At 48.8% G+C, this 12,486-nt stretch overlaps 1 protein-coding gene across 1 annotated transcript in view; it reads left to right on the plus strand.

Annotated features, from left to right (window-relative positions):
- The first annotated feature begins 1,740 nt into the window (after positions 1 to 1,740).
- Positions 1,741 to 12,486, plus strand: part of PSTPIP2 (proline-serine-threonine phosphatase interacting protein 2) — a 90,322-nt gene continuing 79,576 nt past the window's right edge. The window contains exon 1 of the mRNA XM_075532699.1: positions 1,741 to 1,980. Within this exon, the coding sequence (XP_075388814.1) occupies positions 1,948 to 1,980 (33 nt within the window). The 5' untranslated portion in view covers positions 1,741 to 1,947. The remainder of the gene's footprint in view (positions 1,981 to 12,486) is intronic.

Genomic DNA, 12,486 nt, shown 5'->3' on the forward strand with positions numbered 1-12,486 from the left:
TTCTATGTTTTCTGGGACATAAAACCCAGGCTAGGCGAGTCTATAGAACAGTAACTAGAACAAGGCCTCCTGGGGTACAACGGGGGAGAAGGGGGTGGTGAAGGGAGTTCATATCAAGAAGGCAGAAAGTGTTTTGAAACTGCGGTGCTTGCTATTGTAACCACACTGCTTGATAAGACTGAACCATGGAATGGTATGATGTCTGGATTAGGGGCTAGTAAAATGGTTTTGGGAGGGAAGAAATGGTTCTAGTATTAAAATAAAAACATTATTATTAGCCGTATATTGAAGACTTTTATTCCTAATGCCGTTCCTGGGCCACGAGCTTCTGACTTACAAATCCCACCTGCTCGTTACTTGCTTCAAAGGGGTTGTGTCATGATCAGTGAAGTGGGAACAGGAAGAGACTGGAATTTTTATTACAATTTGAATGGTTCCGGTTACCAGAAAAATGATGAACCCTGGAAGAGACACAGTGAGCCCTCTCAGGAGCCTGATACAGAAGCTTGAGTTACTGGCAGGACAGCGGAGAGAGAGTCTCACACAGGCCCAAGCAGCAAGGGCAGGATCCATCTTTGAGCAGGAGCCGGGCTTCGAGTCCTGTTTTAATGTTATGTAAAGTGCTCTCACTTTGAAATGGTTGAACCATCTCTATTTGTGACAAAGGCATCATAAGCACCATGACTCCTTGGGTGTGCAGTCCTTGAGATAACTGAAAAGGCTTTAAGTCTTTTCTTGGGTTGTACAAAGAAAGCTAACCAAACTCACTCCCATCCTGTCCATTCGGATTGTACAGCAGAGAACAACTGCCTGTGGGTCTCCTAGGCTGTAACTCTGTACTGGAGCAGAGAGCCTCATCTTTCTCCCCGGGGCCCGGCTGGGAGGTTCAAATTACTGACCTTTTGCTTAGCAGACCAACTGCTAACCCCTCTGTGCCAAGTTCTTCAGAGGGACCTGCAAGTTCGTAAAGATACAGTTAGGAATGGATCTTGTCTGGAGTGACTCGGGGACTGTGTGTTTTTAAAACTTCCTTGGGTCTCCTTCACCTCCCAGTTAGCACTAGTTCTTAGCCTGCCTGCCTCTCAGCCAGCCTGTCTGGGGCCCTTCCAGAGCCTCTGTGGCCAGGCCTCACTTCCTTCCCGCCGCCCTCAGTGCTTCCCCAGGTGCCCAACAAGCAGGCATGGATGCCTAGTGTTGCAGCTGTCTAGGGTGGTTGTGGAGGGCTTTGGGGCGGTCTTACAGGCAGATGTTCTTCAAATAACCCCAACAATGGCCTGCTTACTGAGTCTGCCCCTGGTGAGAACGTGCTCAGGGGTGCATATGCTGTATGGGGGGGGGCGTGCGCATTGAAGACTCAGTCTCAGTACCCTGGACCCCTTCCGTGAGCACCGGCCATTCGTCCTAGGGGTCTCTGCCCTGAGAAAGGGCCGTCTTCCCGGCTCTGGTGCCCGACTGGAAGAGCAGAGCTGTAACCCCGAGTCCTTCATCCCTCAAGTAAGTTGAGGTCTTGGGCCTGAGGTTATTCGGAATCTTGGGAGCCCAGTTTCGGTTCCGGACCGTGTAGCACGCTGAAGCTACTGAAAGCAAGGACCCAGGGCAAGAGTGGAGGTGGGGGAAGGGATCTGGGATGGGGGTGGGTCCCGAGAAGGGGGCGGAGCCCACCTCCTGGGCGCTCAGTCGGGATCCCACCCAGGACCTTTCTAACGCACTCCGGGCTTGATCCGGGGCCGGCGCACCTGCTCAGTGCACCCACCTGCGGACGCGAGCCCGCGAGAGCTGGCTTTGTGCGTGCCCGGCTCCGTGCCCAGCGGGAGTGGCTTAGGCCCCGGGGCGGGCCTCCGGGCCGCGGGTGGCACTTCAGAAGTGGTGGCTGCGGGCCCGCGGGCGGCGACAGTCCCGGCTCTCCGCCTGCGCTCACTCTCCGCGCCGCGACCGTCCGCGCCGGCCATGAAGGGCTCGCTGTTCAAGGCAAACTTTTGGGTGAGTCAGCGGGGTGCACCGCGGAGGGTGCGCCCGGGCTCCGAGTCGCCACCTGAGACCCGCGCTCGCCGGCTGGGGTTCGAGCACGGCCAGGTCCGGCCAGGGGTCAGCGAGGGGAGGCTGCGCCCAGAGCGGAGTTAGGGGTTCTGGGGGGAGGGGAAGGCGCGCGTGAGCGCGCGGACTGACAGCGACAGTTGCCCCCGGGGATCGGCTTTTCCGACTCCGGAGGAGTTCCCTGGGCAGACGCGGCGGCCTGGGTCCAGCAGCCGCACCTAGGCCATGGCCCCGCCGGGCTTCTCCCGGGGCCTGGGGTGGGCAGCGGGGTGGGGGTAGGGAGGCAGACGCGTCGCCGCCGCGCGGGGAGACCTCGCAAGCCGGTAGGGCGTCCCTGGTCCCTGAACCGTAGCCCCGGCCCTGCCCGGAGGCAGCAGGTCCACGAGTCCCCACTAGCTCCTGTCTGTCCTTTCCCTCTTGCCCTCCGGTACCGTCCGGGGGCCCTACAACCCCGCTATCCTTTTAAGGTGGGAAGCAGGGAGCTGCGCCTTACCTCCAAGTTATCCCTGGTTCCTAGCGATCTGACAGTTTGCCTGGGGCCCGGCACCCTTCCCCATTTAGCTTTTCCATATACAGGGCTGCCGGGGCTGGGAAACTGGCTTCTGCGTGGCCTCGGGGGACACAGCTGAGACCCTGTCCCCGGAGGTTCCTTTCCCTGCGCTTCTTGAGGTTCTTCTGGGACACTACCCACCTGAGACACCACTGGGGATCCAGCAAGAGCCTCAGCTCCTGAACAGGATTTGGAGAGCTTTCGGGGCATGTGGGTGCTGGGCTGGGCTGCTAACCCCAGGGTCAATAGGGGAGCCCACCAGCCACTCCTGAGACCCCAGGGTCAATAGGGGAGCCCACCAGCCACTCCTGAGAAAGCGACGAGGCTTCCTGCCCCTGTAAAGATTGACAGTCTTGGAAACTCCCAGGAGCTGTTTGACCCTGTCCTACCCGGTGACTACCTACGAGTGGGGATGGATTTGATGGCAGTGAGTTTCATTTGTTTATTTTTCTAAGGTTTGGGTTTTCAGATTGTCGACTAGATCGTACACGCTGAGGTGGAGTAGAAAAGAGAGTTCATTAGAAGTGACACCACTCAGGACCCGAGCCCAGCCGAGTCCGGGTGGACTAACCACAGATTCCCCACAGAGCCTGGCGTTCAGCCGGCCAGTGGTCCGTGACCGCGCACAGCCACGTCTGCACGTCTCCTTCCCAAACACAGTGGCACGCTCACCTCTGGAAGGGACAGAGAACGCGCCTTTCATTAGTTCAAAGTTTATTTAACAGGATTTCCTGCTGCAGTTCTGCCTTGTATGTTTACCCCAGAGCAGGAGCTGGCAGCTGCATGTCAGTCCTGTGCTTTAAGACCAGCCTCTTTTGGAAGGGTTACAATTTGGCTTCCTCCACGCCTGGGCCTGGGGGTTTGATTTGAGTTTTAAATCATTTTATTGGGGGCTCGTACAACTCTTTTCACAATCCATACATCCATCCATTGTCTCAATCACATTTGTATATTTGTTGCCATCATCGTTTTCAAAGCATTTTCTACTTCAGCTCTTTGTATCAGCTCCTCGTTTTTTCCCTCTCCCTCTCTCATGAACCCTTGACAATTCACAAATTATTATTTTTTCATGTCTTGCCTTGTCCCATGTCTCCCCCCACCCCCTTGTCTGTTGTCCATTCCCCTGGGAGGGGGTTATAGGTAGGTAGGTCATTGTGATCGTTTCCCCCTTTCTCCCTCAACCTTCCCCTTTGGGGATTTTATTTTAATGATTTTTTTTTTTTTTTACACAACACACGATCAGCTGAGTCATCAGGATCTTGTTACTTGTTGTTAGGTGCCTTCGAGTTGCTCTGCTTCATAGAGACCCTACGTATATATAGCAGAAGGAAACACTGCCAGGGCTGGCCCCAGCCCCATAATCCTCAGGGTACAGCCCATTGGTACAGCCATTGTGCCAATTTATCTCCGGAGAGTCTCCTCTTTGCCGCTGACGCTTTACTGCACTCGATGTCCTTTTCTGGAGACTGGTCTCTCCTGAGAACATGTCCAAAGTCCTTGAGAGGAAGTCTCGCTAGCCTCATTTCTAAGGAGCATTCTGACTGCTCTTCTTCCAATATTCTTTGCCAACATTGTCATTCAGATGCATCAATTCACCTGTGGCTTTCCTTATCCATTGTCTCTCGCCTCCATGTGCAGGGATTGAAATCTGTCACACCTCAGTCCTCAAGGGCACAGCCTTACTCCTCACCACTTTAAAGAGGTTTTGTGCAATAGATGTGCCCAGTGTGATACATCCTTTGATTTCCTGGCTGCTGTTTCTAACAGCATTGGTCGGAGATCCAAGCAACGTGAAATCCTTGACAACTTCAGTGTTTTCCCCCCATGTGTCATGATGTTGTCCAGTTTTGAGAATGTGTGTTTCCTTTACACTGAGCTGTAATCCCCACTGAAGATGGCAGCATTTGATTTTCATTGATAAGTGCCCGAGGTCCTTTTTAACTTCAGCAAGTAAGGCCGTGTCATCTGCAGATATCAAGTTGTTAATTGCTTCCAATTGTTAAGTTCTTCCGATCCTGATGCCACATTCATCTTGGACCATTTTCCCAGGATTCAGAGTGAATATTTATGTTGGAAGGATACAACCTTGACATACATTTTTCCTTATTTTACTTTTTCAAATAATATTTTTATTGACATATCATACTCCACGATATCCCTTCTCATGCAGTTCTGTTGTTCAGTCCCAACAGCTGGGGCTATACAATGTTATCAATCCCCCTGCTGTCCCTTCCCCTCACCCCGAATCCCATACCCTCTGGAAACTGTTACTCCTGTCAGTGTCTCTGAGGGATGATCTGTCTGACTAACATGCACCAAGCAATCTTAAATGAACAACTGAGCATACAAACGTCTAACACAACTTGATGAACACGCGGCCATCTAGCAGAGAAGCAACAAAGCCCACATGGAAGAAGCACACCAGCCTGTGTGATCATGAGGGGTTGATGAGATCAGGTATCAGCCATCAAAGACACAGAACAAAAAATCCTATCAATGGGCATGAGGTGTAGGGTGGAGTTGAGACCTAAAGCCCATCTGTAGACAATTGGACATCTCTGACAGAAGGGTCAAAAGGAAGCGATGAACCAGTCAGGGGGCAATGTAGCACCAAGAAAACAGACAACTTTCCTCTAGTTCTTTTTTTCCCTCTTCTCCCCCCCCCCCTCTGGTTCTTTAATGCCCCCCCCCCATTATCATGACTCCAATTCTACTTTACAATTCTGGCTAGACCAGAGAATGTACTGTTACAGATAAGAGCTCAAAACACAGGGAATCTAGGACAGATAAACCCCTCAGGACCAATTATGAGAGTAGTGATACCAGGAGGGTAAGGGAAAAGTGGGGGGAGAAGAGGGAAACTGATCACAATGATCAACATATAACCCCCGTTAACATATAACATCCTCCCAGGAGTATGAACAACAGAAAAGTGGGTGAAGGGAGACAGTGATCAGTGTAAGACATGAAAAAATTTATAAATTATCTTGGGTTCATGTGGGAGGGAGGGTGGGGGTAGGGGTCGGGCGGGGATGAGCTGATACCAAGGGTTCAAGTAGAAAGAAAATGTTTTGAGAATGATGATGGCAACAAATGTACAAGTGTGCTTGACACAGTGGATGTATGTATGGATTGTCATAAGAACTGTAAGAACCCCAATAAAATGACTCAAACAAAAAGTTTAACACGACCAATGAGGTATATCAAGTATAGACCACAATAGTAAGGGGAGGAAATCTTAATGAACTAGAAAGGATAGTTAGGTGGCTCATCAGTGCCGCACCGCACCCTGGCTTTATCCTCTGCTCTGTGAGGCCTTGCTAAGAGGGACTGTCCAGTGGTCTTGCTGGTGGGCTTTGGGTCTCCACCACATCCAGCCCCCTTTTTTATCAATTTGGATGTGTGTTTTTTGAATTTGTGATACCTCTTCCTGTTGACCCCTCATGATCACACAGGCTGGTGTGCTTCTTCCATGTGGGCCTTGTTGCGTCCCTGCTAGATGGGCGTTTGTTTAATTCCAAGCCTTTAAGACCTCAGACGCTATAGCTTTTGATAGCCAGGTACCACCAGCTGTCCTCGCCAGATTGGCTTATGCACCCATTTTGTCTTTAGTGATCATGTCAGGGAGGTGCCTTTCCTTATTTTAAACCATGCAATATATTCTTGTTCCATTTGATGACTACCTCTTGGTCTACGTACAGTTTCTACATGAGCACAATGAAGTGTTCTGGAATTTCCATTCTTTGCAGTGCTACTCAGACTTTGTTATGATCCACATAGTCAGGTGCCTTTGCACAGTCTATAAGGCACAAGCATCTTTCTGGGATCCTCTGTTTTTAGCCAAGAGCCAGCTGACATCAGCAATGATGTCCTTTTTTGATATCCTCTCCTGATTCTGGCTTAAGTTTCCGGCAGCGCTCTGTGGATGTACTGCATCAACCATTTTAAAGCTATCTTCAGCAAACTTATTTGCACATTAAAAATTAATGCGCATTGTTAAATAATTTCCCAATTCTGTTGGGCCACCTTTCTTTGGAATGGCCACAAATGTGAATCTCAGTCCGGTGGCCAGTTAGCTGTTGCCACTTGAAGCTTGACTTTTCCCTTCCATTTTTTCAGTTTGATATGCGCCTCCTCTGTAAAAGATGGTCTGATGGGTGTGGCGTTTGCAGGGGTAAGACCACCCCCTGTAGTAAAGCATAAAGCACCCCCTGTAGTAAAGGATGTTTACAAAGTAGATCCCTCCCAAGGGAAGCAAAGCAGGGAGGCCCCTTGAAGTTTGACCTGAGGAATCTAGAGGAGATAGGGCTGGGCATGGGGAGAGCCCTTCAGGGTCCCCAAATAGTCTGGGCCCAAGGTAGAGATGGAAACCAGGGGAGATGGAAGGAGGAAAAGATGGGTGGGAAGATAGCAGAGGGGAATGTGGTGGGACAAGATAATGAATTGCAGGTGAGCAGGAGGGGAGAAGAAAGTCATTCTCAGGAGGCAGTGTGCCAAGTGTGCTGGAGGATGATGGGGGCGCCCAGGAATAAGAAAGTCAGGAGGAGGAGCTGCTTGGTAGAGAGCAGAGGAGGGGGAGGAGGCAGAGGCAGTAGTGATATTAAAATATTGAACTAGTTTATGTTAACGGGGGCGGGGAGAACAACTCAGAAAAAAAGAAGTTGGGAATGATGGCACAGCTGGAAGGACGCCATCAATGAAGGCAGCTGATGCCTTTATTATCTACTAAGGTGTTGACATTAAATGTGTAGGTAGAAGCTATCTCTCTGGCCGTGTGAACGCTCAACAACAACACCAAAATACATGACATTTAGAGGAAAACCAACTGGAACCAGAGGTGTGGCATCAGCAAGAACCGAGGCCAGCAAAGTCCTGGAGACTCCTCTGCCTGCCCTCGGCACTGTGCCAGGCGCAGGGTTTGGCCAGGTCTTGGTGACTAGCCCAAGGCACAGCACAACACGGCCGGGCTGGGGGGGTTGTAATATTTGAACTACCACTGCAGGCATGCCACTGAGCGCTGCCCGGTGTCTGCCTGGGACAGCCCCCGAGACACACAATATCAGTGATGTGCCCCTGCTGTGAATCCTGTTTCTGCCTGTACTCACTGGGTGACCCTGGGCAGGTCACTTGAACCCTCTCAGCCTCGGTTTCTCCATGTGCGAACACAGGGAGAGTAGCAATGCCTACCGCAGAGGGCTATTGGGAGGATTAGCGGAAAGGGTTGGGTACAGAGCCTGGCACACGGTGAGTGCTTGCCATTGTTATGGTGGTGGGCAGCACATTGGTGACAGCTGATTAAGGTGGGTGATAGTTAGAAAGGGGAAATAAGGAACACACACACACACTTCAAACTCAGTGCCATTGAGACAATTCTGACTCATAGCAACCCTATAGGTCAGGGTAGAACCGCCTTGTGGGTTTCTGAGACTGACGCCGTTTACAGGAGTACAAAGCCTCATCTTTCTCTCATGGAGTGGCTGGTGGTTTCAAACCGCTGACCTCGGCTAGCATCCCAGTAGTGAACACAGATATGCCACCAGAGCTCCTTGCAGGAAAAACAAGAGGTCTCCAAAGATGCCCTGTCGGTGAAGGCCTTCTTGAGGCAGGAGGAGAAAAGAGGCCAGAGACAGAAAAGTGGAGATATGACAGGAAGGAATGCCCCCGCCCTCCGCCCCGGCCCCAGGGATGCCCATTCTAAGGGAGTCAGATAGGGTTCCATAAAGTGCTGAATCAGTGCATGCTCTATAGATAATCTAATTCAAATGCCCATGAAATGTCTGTAAAGACACACCGTGGGGTCACTGCCCATTGCTAAGGGAACCACGGGGCACCTCATAGCTGGATGGATCTGTAGAACATTATGCTGCATGTACTGAGCCAATCGCAAAAGCACCAGTACTACAGGCAACCACTGTTGTAGGGAAAGAAGGAGCAACAAGTGAAGCTCTTTCATACCAAAGGGAGCAGATTTTGGACTTAGCCACAGGGAGAAGGAGAGGGCCCCACCAGGGGTCGGCAAATATTTGGGGGGAAGTCCAATCCTGTCCCTCATAACAATTTAAAAATGATTCAAGAGCATGCTTTTTTTTTTGCAGCTTGTGAAATGCGGGATTTTATGATTTCTTTTTTTCTGTTTTTACATTTTATTAGGGGCTCATACAACTCTTATCACAATCCATCCATATACATACATCAATTGTATAAAGCACATTCATACATTCCTGCCCCAATCATTCTCAGCATGCTTTTTTTTTACAAATGAAATCACCCTTATCTGAATACTATCCTTTAAATGAAACTATGATGGCTTTATTTTCATTTTGCTTCAGAGTCACGTGTGCATCAAATGGTCATCGTGTTCAGAGACTGTGGTCCTGACTCGACAGGCCCAGTGACTCGTCCCCATGAGGGGTCAGGCTTTGGCTAAGAAGGTTTTGTAACTCCGTCCCTTGTACATGCTACTATATTCATGGATACTTTTGCCCCATCTACTCTGCAGTATAAATCCACATGTAGAAATATCCCCTGTCAAGCCTATGTATATTTGGGGGTGTTTGACTGTTGGCAGGGGTGAAATTGGGTGAAATGGAAGAGAGTAGGGAGTGAGTGAGGGGTAAACTATTGAGGGAGGATGCATGAGTGGTTTAAACTGTCAAGTGCCAAGTTGCTGATCTGAAATGTAACCCCCCACCTAGTTTACATTAGAAAATGTTTATGGAAAGCCTAGATTCCCACATTTGGCTGATTATTGGAATCACCTGGGGTCTGGGTTCTTCCCCGCTAGAGATTCAGATTCATTAGGCTGCAGACAAGGTCCAGGGCGCTGGAGTTTCACCACGTCCCCAGGTGATACCAAGGAGCCATCAAGTTTGGGAAGCTTGGCAGTTAAAGGCAACTGTTAGTGGATCTGCTTGAAGAAGGAATAATCGTGTTCTTAATCCTGGGATGAACCCCGATCAATCCACTCTGTGTGCTTTTCTCTTCCACCCTTACCTGGGTTACCTTTATGGCTATGGTTTGGTTAAACAGAGCTGTGTCCTTTATCTCAGCTAACTTTGTTACCTCACCAGAACCCGGTCTTAGAACGGTACTTTCCAGCTTGAATTGTGCTGAGATGTTGGGGGAGAAAAAAAAAGAGACTCATTTGGGGATCTTGTTAAACGGTAGATTCTAGTTCAGTACATTGGAACTAGTCTCAGCAGGGGAACAAACTGGACCGAACCAGTTCAAAGCCCAGATCAGAACAAAAAGTGGCCGGAGGTGTGGTGTCCAGAGTCCCAGGGGCTTGATGAGGCCAGCGCGGTGGAAATATCCCGGTTTCGGGCATAATGAGATCCAGGTGTCTTTCTGATGTGGGTGTGAGTTGGCTCAGGTGTCTGGCAGATGTGGACATGCACAGGTGGCTGTGGAACCCCAGGGTATTTCCAGCTCCTCAGTAGGGTGTGAGGCCCATTTTGCACCCGGAAGTGCTCTAGATCCACATTTTCACCTGCCCTTCCTCAGACTTGCTCACTGGTGTCAGCTTTCAGCACCCTCCCTCCTATCTCCCTGCACCTGCAGCACATCACATGGCCTTTGAAGACCTAAGTTGCAGCTCACCCAAGGTGGATGTACAAGTCTTTGAGAACTAGGTTATGACAATTGACCTTGGTGTAGGATTTATCTTTTAAGAAAAATTAAAAAATCAAATATTTCTAGGCTTTTGATGAAAAATCATGTTGTCAGGGAGGAGACGAGCCAGTCAGGGTGCAGTGTAGCAACAATGAAATATACTACTTTCTCTAGTTCTGAAATGCTTCCCTGCCCCCCCCCCACCACTATCATCATCCCAATTGTACCTTACAAATCTGGCTAGACTTGTGGATGTACAATGGTACAGATAGGGACTGGAAACACAGGGAATCCAGGGCAGATGATCCCTTCAGGACCAGTGGTGAGAGTGGCGATACTGGGAGGGTGGAGGGAAGGTGAGGGAGAAAGGGGGAACCGATTACAAGGATCTACATATAACCTCCTCCCTGGGGATAGACAACAGAAAAGTGGGTGATGGGAGACATCAGACAGTGTAAGATATGACAAAATAATAATTTATAAACTACCAAGGGTTCATGAGGGAGTGGAGAGTGGGGAGGGAGGGGGAAAATGAGGAGCTGATACCAAGGCAAATGTTTAGAGAATGATGATGGCAATGAATGTACAAATGTGCTTTACACAATTGATGTATGCATGGATTGTGATAAAAGTTGTATGAGCTCCCAATAAAATGATTTTAAAAGCAAAGCAAAACATAAAACAAAACAAAAAAAAGAAAGAAAAATCATGTTCGTTCTGCTTCTCCACTCCAAGCTTCTTTCAACACCATGATTGCAGACATTCTTAATTCTTTCATCTGGGAGTTACCACCTCTTCAATATAATAATAATCTGAACATACTGCTCTTTCCTGATGGAACAAGCTAACATTCTAGTTATTGCTTTGCTGCTATAATAGAGGATAATTCTTATAGCACTGAATATAGTTGTCGCTTGCTTTCTATGTTGAAATAATTGAAAAGTTACCAAAGTTTTCAAGAAGAGCACAAAGAATTCACATACGCCCTTCAGTAAATGTCCCAATTGTTAAGTCTCATTTGCTTTAAAGTTTCTCTCTTCCTAGATAGGTAGATAGAAGACAGACAGATATATTTTTTCCTTGAGCCATTGAGAGTAAATATCGCTGGTTTTGAAATCAACAATCACTGTTGACATTCTTGATCAAAGTATATTGGTATTACTGGTGATCGGAATGCAGAAGTTGGAAACAAAGAAGAAGGATCAGTAGTTGGGGAAAACGGTCTTGGAGATTAGAAACTTTGCCGGAGGTTGCGTGATAGAATTTTGTAACACCAACGACTTATTCATTGCAAATACCATTTTTCAGCAACCTAAAAGGCAACTGTACATGTGGACTGCGCCGGATGGTGTACCCAGGAATCAAATCAACTGCATCCGTGTAAAGATGATGTCAAAGAGAAGCTCAACACTCCCTGTCAGTACACTGCCAGGTCCAACTGTGGAACAGGCCATCTGTTGCTTATACGCAAGTTCAAGTTGGGGCTGAAGAAAATGAACACCACTCTAAAACAAACAAGTCAATTCTGACTCATAGTGACCCTGTCGGACAGAGGAGAACCTATAGGCTTCTGCAATCGTTACAGGAACATACTGCCGCATCTTCCACAGAGTAATTAGCGGGTGAAAACTGTTAACAGTCTAGTGCTTGCGGTAACTACTGCACCGCGGGAGCTCCTTAAACAAGTATGCAACGTGGACGTCCTGCGTTGAGTTGAGAGACTAGCTCACGAATACCTCTGACTCACCGAATGCTAGTGAGGGACGACCAGATGAGTTGTGGTTTATTAAAAAGACCAGAAAGGGGGTGGGGAAGAGACCAAAATGGATGTCAGAAGAGACCCAGGAACTCTGGAATGTAGACAGCTAAGCATGACTGGAAGAACGGATCAAATAAAAGAGTTGCACAGAACATTCCAAAGGGAGACAGAGTAGGAGACGGAAAGGTGTGAAGACCTGGAGTCAGAAAACTGAAAGGGAAGGACACGCTGCTCAGCATTTCTGAGCCTCAAAGAGCTGAAGAAAAAACTCAAGCCTCATGTTCAATACTGGAGGGTTCTGTGGGAAAACATTGAAGAGGCGGGATGCTTCAAAAGAAGCTCGAAGGAATACACAATCGCTGTATTAAAAAAATTGGTCAGCATTCAACCACTTCAACAGGTGACACATGATCAAGAACTGATCACATATTGAAGGAAGACGTCCAAGTTATCCTGAAGGTGGAAAACAAGGGTCCAGGGATTGACAGAATACTAAATGAGGAGTTTCCACAAATAGATGCAACATTGGAAG

Source organism: Tenrec ecaudatus, chromosome 15, assembly GCF_050624435.1.
Source record: "Tenrec ecaudatus isolate mTenEca1 chromosome 15, mTenEca1.hap1, whole genome shotgun sequence".
Lineage (NCBI taxonomy): Eukaryota > Metazoa > Chordata > Mammalia > Afrosoricida > Tenrecidae > Tenrec > Tenrec ecaudatus.